Source organism: Oncorhynchus masou, chromosome 16, assembly GCF_036934945.1.
Source record: "Oncorhynchus masou masou isolate Uvic2021 chromosome 16, UVic_Omas_1.1, whole genome shotgun sequence".
NCBI lineage: Eukaryota > Metazoa > Chordata > Actinopteri > Salmoniformes > Salmonidae > Oncorhynchus > Oncorhynchus masou.
The window spans coordinates 15362775-15375640 of NC_088227.1; the positions used below are offsets into that span (position 1 = coordinate 15362775).

At 42.5% G+C, this 12866-nt stretch overlaps 1 protein-coding gene across 12 annotated transcripts in view; it reads right to left on the reverse strand.

Annotated features, from left to right (window-relative positions):
* The window catches only part of LOC135557538 (receptor-type tyrosine-protein phosphatase kappa), a 150404-nt gene that overhangs the window by 13998 nt on the left and 123540 nt on the right, over positions 1-12866 (reverse strand). For 6 of the 12 annotated variants that reach the window (XM_064990874.1, XM_064990869.1, XM_064990873.1 and 3 more), the window contains exons 14-16: positions 6407-6542; positions 5203-5238; positions 784-813 (exon numbers count right to left, since the gene is read on the reverse strand). In XM_064990874.1, the coding sequence (XP_064846946.1) occupies positions 784-813; positions 5203-5238; positions 6407-6542 (202 nt within the window). The remainder of the gene's footprint in view (positions 1-783; positions 814-5202; positions 5239-6406; positions 6543-12866) is intronic. The other 6 variants (XM_064990878.1, XM_064990877.1, XM_064990875.1 and 3 more) reach the window with 2 other exon arrangements.

Here is a 12866-nt window from a genome sequence, read left to right on the forward strand (position 1 = left end):
CATTCACCTGAATTCACTTGAGGTTGGGTGTCACTTCTTGGCGTGAAATGAAAAATGATTGTGAGAAATACAAAAATGAGAGGAGTTGGAAAGTAAATGCAAGGCCTGTGTAGCTTAAACACACTCTCACAGAGGTGAGGGTAAAATGGCAAGCATGTCGAATGGTAAACCATGTGAGCGCATCGGGCAGATCAGGACGACAGATCAGGGAGTTTTTCTCTCTCTCGTTGCAGCCCTTGTGGAAAGCACTGCAGCATGGAGATGGCTGTCTACGGTCTACTGTACAACAGGAGAAGAACCTACACCAACCCAAAGAGGAAACCCTCTGCCACCAACAATCAGATCAAACAATTGGAAAGGGCTTATGAGATATAGATGACATTCAAACACAAGCAGTGTGCAAGCGTAGAGGCACACAGATTACCCCAAATATCCTTTCAATGGACAAAGGAGGTCCAGGAGATGAAGAAGATGAATGAAATACATGAGTTATTGACATACAACCACATGCACTCAGACTGAACACAGGACACAAAGTGCAGCATTCTTTTTTCAAATAACACCGCTTTTGGGTCATGACGACTTTGGTTTGGAGAGCGTCTCGAAAGCATGTTGTAGCTGGTCAATGGCAATGGGAATTGGATCTGAGCGATATGCGTTTTCACTTGAAAAAAGGATACTGCATCTTTAAAACACTAAATAACTAACCAAGGACATGTGCAGTCATTGTATTTTTTGGGGTTTGTTTGTTTCGGTTTTGTTGTTGCTTGTCTGTTTACTTACAGGTAATATGAGTAAGAATAGTAGCTCCTCCTGGCACGCAAATCAGAGACAGCAGGATAAAGAAATATTGGTGAATGCAAAGTGGGAATCAGTCGGATCAACAAAAGCAGAAAAAAAGTACAAAACAACATTTTATCTCTATGAATTAACTTCCTTGATGTTAGAATTTCATTTTTTACATGCATTCCTTCAAATTGAGCTCCATGCAGTTTTATGTTCCAGTGTAATTGAAGATAGGGTGCAAGAAAATGATTTTCGTTACAAACATGTTAACAGTTCATCTTTTTGGTTCTGGTTGAATGTTGGGTGTAGTCATTATTGTCATGCATTAAAATGCGGTCTCATTCACTTTGGACAGTCAGACCGTCTTAAGACTGACTGTTGGTGTTATGGACTCGTCATTAGATTTAGGCTACAGTGTTACATATGAAAAGGTAATGTCTTGATCACCGTAATGGAGATACACAGCGGGGGAAACAAATTGCAGCAAACTAAAGAACAAGCTGCTTGCTACCTGGAAAACACGCAACGTTGTGGACCACCATTTTAAAGATGCAGTATCTTCTTTAAGTTGACTTCAGTAAGGGAACCACATTTTCATTTTTGTATTAGATCAATGAATTGTGTCTTGCCCATAAGTGTTCATCTCCCCAGCAACTAGTGTTTGTAATGGAATCATCAAATATCAATTCACAACTTCCCTTCACACATGGCATGACCATTCAAGAAATACAACATGAAAACAAAAGAAGCATACAAATCTTGCCACAGCATTTACATTTTGGCTCTAACCTTGATTGTTTCTGCGCAAAGCAATTAGAAGATTCCAATATCCACTTCATTAACTTCTATTGCTTTGTATATCATTGAGTTCTACTCTACTGGTCACCTGATTTTGGAAGGAAAAAAATCAAGCCATTGCAACTAACAAGAGGAAGAGAGATTCAGACATACAGGCTCACTGGGTGTGAGAAAAAGACACCTTTCTTATATCTGACGGACTGAGAGGATGTCAGCACCAACAGCAACCATCAACTACACTGAACAAAAATATAAAACGCATCATGCAACAATTTCAAATATTTGACTGAGTTAGTTCATAAAAAGAAATCAGCCAATTGATTTAAATTAATTTGGCCCTAATATATGATTTTGTATCTGTTAGTCACACATACCTTTATTTTATTTTTTAAAAGTAGGGAGGTGGATCAGAAAACCAGTCAGTATCTGGTGACCACCATTTGCCTCATGCAGCGTGACACATCACCTTCATATAGAGTTGATCATGCTGTTGATTGTGGCCTGTGGAATATTGCCCCATTCTTCAATCGCTGTTCGAAGTTGCTGGATATTGGCAGGAACTGGAACAACGCTGTCGCACACGTCGATTCGGAGCATCCCAAACATGCTTGATGGGTGACATATCTGGTGAGTATGCAGGCCATGGAAAAACTGGGACATTTTCAACTTCCAGGTATTGTGTTCAGACACTTGCAACATGGGGCCATACATTTTCATGCTGAAAGCACTGTGTTCACAACATTGACGTCAGCAAACGGTTCGCCCACACAACGCCATACATATGGGTCTGCGTTTGTGAGGCCGCTTGGACGTACTGACAAATTCTCGAAAACAATGTTGGAGGCGGCTTCTGGCACCAGCTCTGGTGGACATTCCTGCAGTCAGTATGCCAATTGCACGTTCCTTCAAAACTTGCAACGTCTGTGGAATTGTGTTGTGTGACAAAACTTCACATTTTATTAGTGGCCTTTTGTCCCCAGCACAAGGTGCACCTGTGTAATGATCATGCTGTTTCATCAGCTTCTTGATATGCCGCACCTGTCAGGTGGATGGATTATCTTGGCAAAGGAGGGATGTAAACAACAGGCATGTAAACAAATTTGTGCACAAAATTTGAGAGAAATAAGCTATTTGTGCATATGGAAACTTTCTGGAATTCATTTCATGAACATGTTGCATTTAATTTTTGTTCAGTGTACATTCAAGACATCCACAACAGGTTAAGCTAACTAGTTCCAAAACAAATGCATTTCCCTCTTTATATTGATTTTCACAGGAGTTCTCTTTACTTTGGAGACAAAGGGACATTAGTCATACTTCAGAATTCAATTACCATCAGTACTTTTAATCCATTCCAATGGGATTAGGAGCTTATGGCTCATTAGCACTCAATGTACCCCCATTGCTCTAAACACCAGTCCTTTTTAAGGCTGAAATTACAAACCAGGAAGCCATCCAAAAACTGAAAAGCAGGCGCTGCAATTAATGCCAATGACTTATATGAAAACTATTCAATGAAATGAACCCCTTCCCATCTCTCTGAAAAATATTCTAAACCACAGGGAATAGATTAGCTAGATCTATTACAAAACATTGAACTACTATGCAACCACAACAAAAGTACACCAACATCAAACCAACACAATCCAATTGTTTGTAATACGGAACAAAGACGTTTGTTTATGCCAGACTTACTGTAGCATAATTCAAAAGTCACTCTTGACCCAGAAGAGCAATGACGAAGTCACTTTCTTTTAATATCAAAGAAAAGGAAACGTTGTTATTGTCACTCAACCCACGTCTGTCACTCACGACCAAGGAGGGAAAAAAGACTCAGGTCGTGACCTTCTCTTATCTCCACGAAGTAAGCCTGGACCAGCTACACTAAATCTTAAACACCCAGTGAAGAAAATGGAGGAGGAAAAGAGTGAGAGGAGAAGGAAGGGAAAGGGGGAATAAATAAGGAAGCTAAAGGAATGACCTGTGGTGCAGGAGGGTGTGGCAGAATGAGATTTCTCTGAAGTTGAAAGGTTATAGAGGGGAATGGCAGGGGAAATTAGGAGGGAGACATCTGTAAATGAGCATAGGTCGTTAGGAACGAGGCCCTAATTGGCAGAACATCTAGAGAGACGCAGAGGCTTCTCTGCCAATTACGATTCATTTGGAAGGCTCACTCATCAGTAGTCACAGGCACTGCTTGACTGTCCAACACTTTAAACAAAGATACACTGTACACTCAGTGTTCAAAACATTATGAACACCTGCTCGTTCCATGACAGACTGAATCCAGTTGAATCCAGGTGAATCCAGTTGAAAGCTATGGTCCCTTATTGATTGTCACCTGTTAAATCCACGTCAAATCAGTGTAGATGAAGGGGAGGAGACAGGTTAAATAAGGATTTTTAAGCCTTGATACAATTGAGACATGGATTGTGTATGTGTGCCAATCAGAGGGTGCATGGGCAAGACATAAGATTTAAGTGCCTTTGAACGGGGTATGGTAGTCAGTGACAGGTGCACAGATTTGTGTCCAGAACTGCAAAGCTGCTGGGTTTTTCACGCTCAACAGTTTCCCGTGTGTATCAAGAATGGTCCACCACCCAAAGGACATTGAGCCAACTTGACACAACTGTGGGAAGCATTGGAGTCAACATGGGCCAGCATCCCTGTGGCACGCGTTCGACACCTTGTAGAGTCCATCGAACAGCCTCAATTCGTTGGGGTGAGGGAAAATCGGGGGGCAAAACATGTTCTTAATCTTTTGTACACTCAGTGTATGAATGAGAGGAATACCTCTCATTCATCAACCTCATTTGCTTTCTCCAGTACCCTCCGGATTATCGGCAGTAATGTCATTCCAGTTCATTGTGATGTTCATGTGTTTGTTTAAGCTGGATGATTAGATACTGTGTCGGTCAACCTGGAAAAAAACACGAGTTGAAAAATCATTCATCAACCACCCATGAACTATACGGGTGTCATCCTCTGTGTTAATTATGTGAGATATCAATATGTATACTCTTACATGGCAATTGACTTCTAAGAGGAGAGTGGGAAAAACTGTCGTTCTGTTAAATGTCCACATGATGGTGCCATATGTCATGGAAAAGAGAGAGAGAGAGAGAGAGAGACAGGGTGTGCAGGGTAACGGCACCTCTGCGCATATCGTTCCTGCTAAACCTGTTCAGCATGTAGAGATGTGCTCCGACTTGGGAATCGGCGCATGTAATCGATATTTTCCCTTTCAAACAATCTCAATTTCTTTGGAGAATAATAGAACATGTGGGCTTTCCAAAAGCATTCATCACAGGTGCTGGGGACTGTTCAGTTTGCCAGTGTTCATTACAAAACCTTTTCTGGAAAAACTGAACGAAATCAATAGGAGGTTCACAAAGTAATTACAGCACAACATCATTTACTCTCTCAAGGCCCCAGATCCTTCCTGATCTCTGCAACCTGCCTCCTCCAACATGACCCCAACTGTGTGTGTGTGTGTGTGTGTGTGTGTGTGTGTGTGTGTGTGTGTGTGTGTGTGTGTGTGTGTGTGTGTGTGTGTGTGTGTGTGTGTGTGTGTGTACGTGTGTGTACATATTTGTATCAACAAATAAAAACACACACCTGACTGACCAATTCTTCGTAGTAAAGCCTCCATGACTAAAAAGAAAAGTAGCATTTAGACAACAACAGAAGTTTGGGCTTGTATATCAGCCCATGACCTTTCAAAATACGGTCTATTCCTCCATAACTTGTCTAAGTAGGAAAATACTAACACAAAAGTATAGCAAAAGCATGTTGAGTTTGGACTTAAATCAATTCCACTAACAGTCAATACTAGATTGCACAGGAGTTCATATAGGCTCAACCCACTCTCTGCATCAGTGGCTGTCTATTGGTGATGACTGGGGACTGTTAGTTTGCCAATTAATGACATTAACACAGTTAGATGGTCAACACAGTCAAACACCACAGAATAAAGGCCAGGAAATGTAAATAAATCTAGTGTGATAACCATGCAATAAACAGTGTTCTGAATTAGTTGAATGAAGCAGCGCCAGAATTACTGAGTGGGATGAGGAGGTAAAGCAGGTGACAAAATGATTGACCTTGAGACTAGTAGAAACTGAGCACAGCTCAATAGCGTTGTTATAGTATGTATCCTGAATGCAACCCTCAACAAAAAGCTGTCCACCTTATTGTAAAGGACAGCAAAAAAGCAGAAACCCTTGAACAACCTGCAGTGGAGTGCTAACGACCCACAGTAAATCACATCTGAATACTACCTCTTCATTGGAAGACACCTCTCCAAGTCCTCAAATAAATATTCCACTTTGCAGCAAAGCTGGGTGTGTTGTCTGTTCGCATTGTACACCACTGGTATGTGTGAGTGCACATCCACTTCAAAACCCATGGCTTTTCAGACCAGCCACTTCAGATATAAAATCTCAGAAGATGTTAAGAGAACCTGGGGAAATCTATATGCTCATAAATTCACTGTGCTGCTCTGAGAGACGGGCCTTATGGGTCCTCGTCTCAATCAGCTGCATGTACAGTACTCTGCCTGCTACCCCTTGAAACTTAATCCAACTCTCTACCAAACCCTGGTAAAACAGTATTACACCTAGTCTTGGCACTACAAAAACAATAACATACAGTACTGGAAGTGTCTTCCCCCTCCTCCCCTCCTAGTGTACTGTAGGCTGACTGATAGTCATGACCCAGCCTCACGGTTATGCTGATGGCATGGGATGGAGTAGAGGATGAGCTCATGGTGTCGCATAGAGCCAAGTAACACAGCGTTTCCTGTGTGCGATGCTCCACTCACCTCTTCTTGACCAGAAGGATGGCTACCAGCACCAGCAGGATGAACACCAGCACCCCGGCACTGATGCCAGCGATCTTCACCACCCTGTCTGTCTGCTTAGCCGGGTCCGGGATCACCTCTGGTTCCTCTGTAGCTCCTAGGTAACAGGAGAAACAAAGAGAAATGACAAAAAAAAGAGATTGTTGTAGTTTTGACCAGGAAACACATGACTTGAAACGGCGAAAGTGAGTCTCTCCCAGCGGGAGCATGCTTTCTTCGACCACTTTAGTTGACCAGATGGTGGTCCACTCCGCGCCACATACATTCTGTTCCATCACACGTGAAGGCATACACTTCAAGATTTACTGTGGACATCTTCCAGATCGAGCCACGTCACAGCAATGATTTGAGCACAAACACATTCAAAGAGACATCTGAAGACACAGCTACTCGTATTTCAATACACCGATATTCCAATTACTGTATAATATCTATGTGCACTGGTTCTACACACACTGATATCATGATTATGTTGGGTTTTCTACTAAATGCCATCAGAATTGAATTCCTAATTATGTTCCATACCCCCTATGGTCCCACGAGATTTTCCAAGCATAAATTCATCTGCGGTCTTTTAATACTTTCAAAATCTTCAGAGCCATTAACTTCTGTAAAGCATTGGGTGTGGATCCTCATTATAAAACAAAGAAACAACAATTATATCTTAGTACCCAACGGGTTATTTGTTAAACAAATGACAAAATAGGGACATACGCAAATACTGTCGAATGTGAACATCAAACTCTTTTTTTTAAACAATGTACAATAAAAAGTGAAAACAATCTAAATATCTACACTGATACGGTTCCCTCTTTGATATATTGTAATATTTTGCTATTGATAAATACAAATGCAATAATCCTCTTTCTAATGCAAAACACACACAAAAAACAAAGCCTAATACTTTCCCTCTACTCTCTGGTCTCCCAGTACTTAGTAAAATGTGTTTCCTACAGTAGTGGTACACTGTAATGCTATTGTACAATTTCAACAACATAATTATTCTCTTGACCCAAGTCCTATATCTCCTATAACCCAGGGCAAATATGAGGTACAAAGGATATTTATCTCCCGACGCAACACTGAACCTAGTACATTCATTCATACAATAACATAGCCCTTTTATGTCAACAGCTGAATAATAACCAACCGTTTCCTATCAGCGAAAGGAATGACAAATGCGACAGCTCCTATCTTACCCATCCTCAGATTCAAACGGAAGGTGTTTAGGGAGAATGATACAATGGGCCGACTGGCACAGACCTGAAAACATGGGCAAAGGCCATCTTCAACCAGCACTCAAGCCATTATTCCTCGGGATCAATTCATTGGCCTAGTTTCTACCATGGGAGAGAAGACCAACACGCTGGCATCTGTGTCACTAGAGGGGCCACTCTTGTGTATTTCACTAACTCACCACCCTGAGGCAAGAGGACAACTAAAATCCTCCAAAGACAGACTACACCCCCCCCCATCTCCTTTAGAAAGCTTTCAGGAGCACAGCAGGTTTTAAATAAGTGCTGATTTCTATGACCCTCAAATCCTTTTTGTATATCAAGGAAGGGAAATCAATGGTCAGTGTTTTTCAGAGAGCAAGGTTGTCATAATCTTAGATATTTAGATATTTTCACTGAAAATTGTGCGTGGAATATCATCTGTGATCAGAGAGATCGCTAACAAGTTGTAGATGGATGAAACTACCCTAGAGATCATGTCCAACAGCCACTAAAACACATCTAGGAACAGAAAGCTGGATGTATGTAGCAGGAAGGAAGTGGTCTCCGGGGCTAAAACTAATCTCTGTCAGTGTAGGGGGGGCTTTAGGGGCATATACCCTTTGGGACTGCCTGTTGTACTTGACAGTGGGCCCCCTACCTCACACACCCCTCCCCATGTGCCTCTGCAAATCTCTCCCTCTTTCTATCAGGTTGGAGGGAGAGGGAACGTCTACAGAAAGTGTCCCAGCGGAGCCGGACAAACTGTCCTTGTCTCTCACGTTGTCACCCACTGGCCATGCCTCCGGCTTTAACACTTCAACACTCCTACAGCTCCCCTCTCGCTGTTTGACAGCTCTTTCACCCTCACTTTAGCCATGCTATCGTACCCAGGAAAATTACTGTACAGAAACAATTTTCTGGTATTTAAGTCCGGTTCATACGCATTTAGGAATAAAATCTGCTAAATTAACTGAAGCAGAATAGTTTGGTTCTGCTGAGAGTATTCCTGAACTTAGCCACACGGTGATAAACAAGGCTGGACATTACCAGGATAGAATTGTGAGTTGTTCCGTCAAAGGTTGCTTATCATTCATTGCGGCAAATATTATGGAACAAAGGAATGGAGTCAGAGAAAAATGTCACCTTTTCACCAGTTCTTTTCTTCTTCCATATGGTAAAACAGCAGCAATAAATAATCTCATAGGCATACGTAACTCTCATCCACTCAATGCTTTACATGCAACAGCCGGACAACGCCATCAAGAGCACCATAACAAATGTAATAGAACGCAACCAGAAAACCAATAGGTTTACTAGCAGAGGAGGTTTCACAATAGATGCTGACACCAGTTAAAAAGGCTATTTTATCAGGTCTGCAGCCCGGTATCAAATTCTTTTGAAGGTATTGCTTGAGACATAATCGCCATCTTGCCTCAAGAATACTTATGTTTCTGTTCGAGCTTATGAGATACGTTCATGAAAAAAAAATACAGGAGGAAATTCAAATGGAATTGAATTACAACTATTTTGCAGATAAAATTCCCTGCTTAAAATGAAAATCTATTTTCATTCCTGACGGTGGGCTACATGGCAGAGCCCTTATCAAATTCTATCTGGATTCGTTTGACAACCTTCAGGCCAATGCGCTTCGGAGACATTTGTACACGGAAAACAATTAATGACAACAGTTATTTATTTATTTATTTTAAAGTTAAAAAACAAAGCTTTCATATCCAATTAAGTTAGGGCAATTAAGGTGGTTCTCAATTCAGAGAATGAGAGCACTTCTAGCATTTAATCTATCACAAATGGAAAGCGTGAGTGATTGAGTGTGACAGGCACAAGTGGCCAAAGCCTACACATACTCCAAGTGGGATACTGCATGGACACACACATAGCTACTTGAAATTCTGATCAGGACACAGTTCTGGGAAATGGATCGTTTATTGTTCAGACTAAGCAACATTGTTAAGGGAGGATGTAACACTTACATTTGTTGTATCTTACTCTCCTATAGGCTTATTTCAGTATTATTACCGGATTCAGAAATCAATAAGCTACGTTTGGTATTCTCCTTTTGCAGTCATGAAACCACCCACCCCTAATTGAAGTGACACTGACGACACGGGCACACATAATTGTGACACTAATAAAAATCATCCACAGTTCAGTCACTTCATAAGAGTGTGTTGATGTGGCCAATGGATTCTCTCTTACCAAAGCCATGATGAAAGACGCTACGCTATTTTTTTCCCCTGTCCGATCTTTGAAATGAACAACAAGTCCAACCGCTGTTGTGTCAATGCATAGACAGCTGTTTACGGATTATAGATACAGCGCTTTCCACGTCTGATAATCTAATAGCATTTGTGGGCTGATTTCTAAGCTTGGCCTTATAAATACACAGCACTTACTATATAAATCTGCATCTTAACTGATTAATAAGAACTGCATTACGGGGATACTCGTCCGAATCAAGGAGAAAAACACACAAACACATAAATATGAGTCCAATTGATAAGCATAGAGATAAAGCTGAATGAATCTATGTTAATAATTCACCACTGTGGGCGACAACATAATCACTGACAATGAGTTCCATGTTGGAACTTGTCCTATTCTATCCGTGACGTAATGTAAGACGAAGCAAGCTTGTCATTCCTAGCAAGAACAGCGTCAGTGATGTCAACCTTCGCTGAGAGCTGATGCAGCTATACTGATGAGTATTAGCTACCACCTTAGGCCGATATCAGGGATCAGATGTTTTGATCAGGAGATGTTTTGCCTGTAGCAATATCATCATATAGCTCTCTACTGAAGGACATTAGGGTTTTACTAGTTTCATATCTCCTAGTTTTCATACCTCCGAGTGGAATTAAAGTTGCTGCTGGGGTACATTCATCTTTTTTTACGCTCGAGTCATTCAGCAGATGCTCTTATCCAGAGCGACGTACAGTTGGTGCATTCGTGTTAAGATAGCTAGGTGCTCCGTATGCAAGTACTATGGTCTTGTAGTGGATGCGAGCTTTGACTGGAAGCCAGTGGAGTGTGTGGAGGAGCGGGATGAAATGAGAGAACTTGGGAAGGTTGAAAATCAGGTGGACTGACGGATAAGTTGCAGGGGTTTGATGGCACAAGCGGGGAGCCCAGCCAACAGCGAGTTGCAGTAGTCCAGACAGGACAGGACAAGTGCCTGATCAGGACCTGCGCAGGTTCCTCTGTGAGGTAGTGTCATACTCTACGGATGCTTTGATGTTTGCCGAGAACGACAGGTTGTTGTCCAGGGTCACGCCAAGGTTCTTTGCACTCTGGAAGGGCAACACTGTGGAGTTGTCAACCATGGTGTAGAGGTCTTTGAGCGGGCAGAAAGAGCAGTTCCGTCTTGTTCGAGGTTGCGCTTGAGGTGGTGGGCCGACATCCAAGTTGAGATATCTGCCAGGCACACAGAGATGCATGTCGCCACCTGGGTGTCAGAAGGGGGAAAGGAAAAAAGTAGTTGAGTGTCATCCGCATAGCAATGATAGAAGAGACCACGTGAGGATATGATGGAGCTGAGTGACTTGGTGTATAGAGAGAAGAGGGCCTAGAATCGAGCCCTGGGGGACACCAGTAGTGAGAGTATGTGGTGCAGACACAGATCCTCTCCACGTCCCTGGTAGGAGCGGCCTGCCAGGTAGGATGCAATCCAAGAGTGTGAATAGCTTGCGACGCCCAGCCCTGAGAGGGTGGAGAGTAGGATCTGATGGTTCACGGTGTTGAAGGCAGAGGATAGATCTAAGAGGATGAGAACAGAGGAGAGAGAGTAGCTTTGGCGGTGCGGAGAGCCTCCGTGACACAGAGAGCAGTCTTGGTTGAGTAACCCGTCTTGAAGCCTGACTGGTAAGGGTCAAGAAGATAATTCTGAGAAAGATAGCGAGAAAGTTGATCAGAGACAGCACGCTCAAGTGTTTTGGAAAGAATAGCAAGAAGGGATACAGGTCTATAGTTTTTGACGTCAGATGAGTCGAGTGCTGGTTTCTTGAGGAGGGGAGCAACCCGGGACATTTTGAAGTCAGAGCAGACACAGCCAGTGTTCAGGGATGAGTTCATGAGGGAAGTGAGGAATGGGAGAAGGTCTCCAGAGATGGTCTAGTAGGAGGGGATGGGTTTGAGCAGGCAGGTTGTCGGGGGGGCAGACCTCACTAGTTGCAGGATGTCATCTGGAGAGAGAGGGGAAATAGAGGTCAAGGCGTAGGGTAGTTCTGTGTGATTGAGACCAGTCAATAGGCTGAGTGAATGAGTAGTGGGTGTCGTCACCCTTTTTTTCAAAGTGGGTGACAAAGTCATCCGCAGAGAGGGAGGAGTGAGGGGGGGGTGGAGGATTAAGGATGCAGGTGGAAAATAGTTTCCTACGGTTAGAGGCAGAAGCTTGAAATTTAGAGTGGAAGGAAGTGGCTTTAGCAGCAGATACAGAGGAAGAGAAGGTAGAGAGAAGGGAAAGGATGTCCTCCGAAAATGTTGTTTTCCTCCATTTTTTTTGCTCAGCTGCCCGCAGCCCTGTTCTGTAAGCTCGCAATGAGTCACTCCGCCATGGAGCAGGAGGGGAGGGCCATGCCGCCCGGGAGGAAAGGCGACCATGCGAGTCATGGGATGCGGAAAGGGAGGAGAGTAGGGTCGAAGAGGCAGAATCAGGAGACAGGAGGGAAAAGGATTTAGCAGAAGGGAAAGATGATAGGCTAGAAATCAAATCATCAAATAAAATTTTATTTGTCACATACACATGGTTAGCAGATGTTAATGCGAGTGTAGCGAAATGCTTGTGCTTCTAGTTCCGACAATGCAGTAATAACCAACAAGTAATCTAACTAACAATTCCAAAACTACTGTCTTATACACACAAGTGTAAGGGGATAAAGAATATGTACATAAAGATATATGAATGAGTGATGGTACAGAGCGGCATAGGCAAGATACAGTAGATGGTATCGAGTACAGTATATACATATGAGATGAGTATGTAAACAAAGTGGCATAGTTAAAGTGGCTAGTGATACATGTATTACATAAAGATGCAGTAGATTATATAGAGTACAGTATATACGTATACATATGAGATGAATAATGTAGGGTATGTAAACATTATATTAGGTAGCATTGTTTAAAGTGGCTAATGATACATTTTACATCATTTCCCATCAATTCCCATTATTAAAGTGATTGGAGTT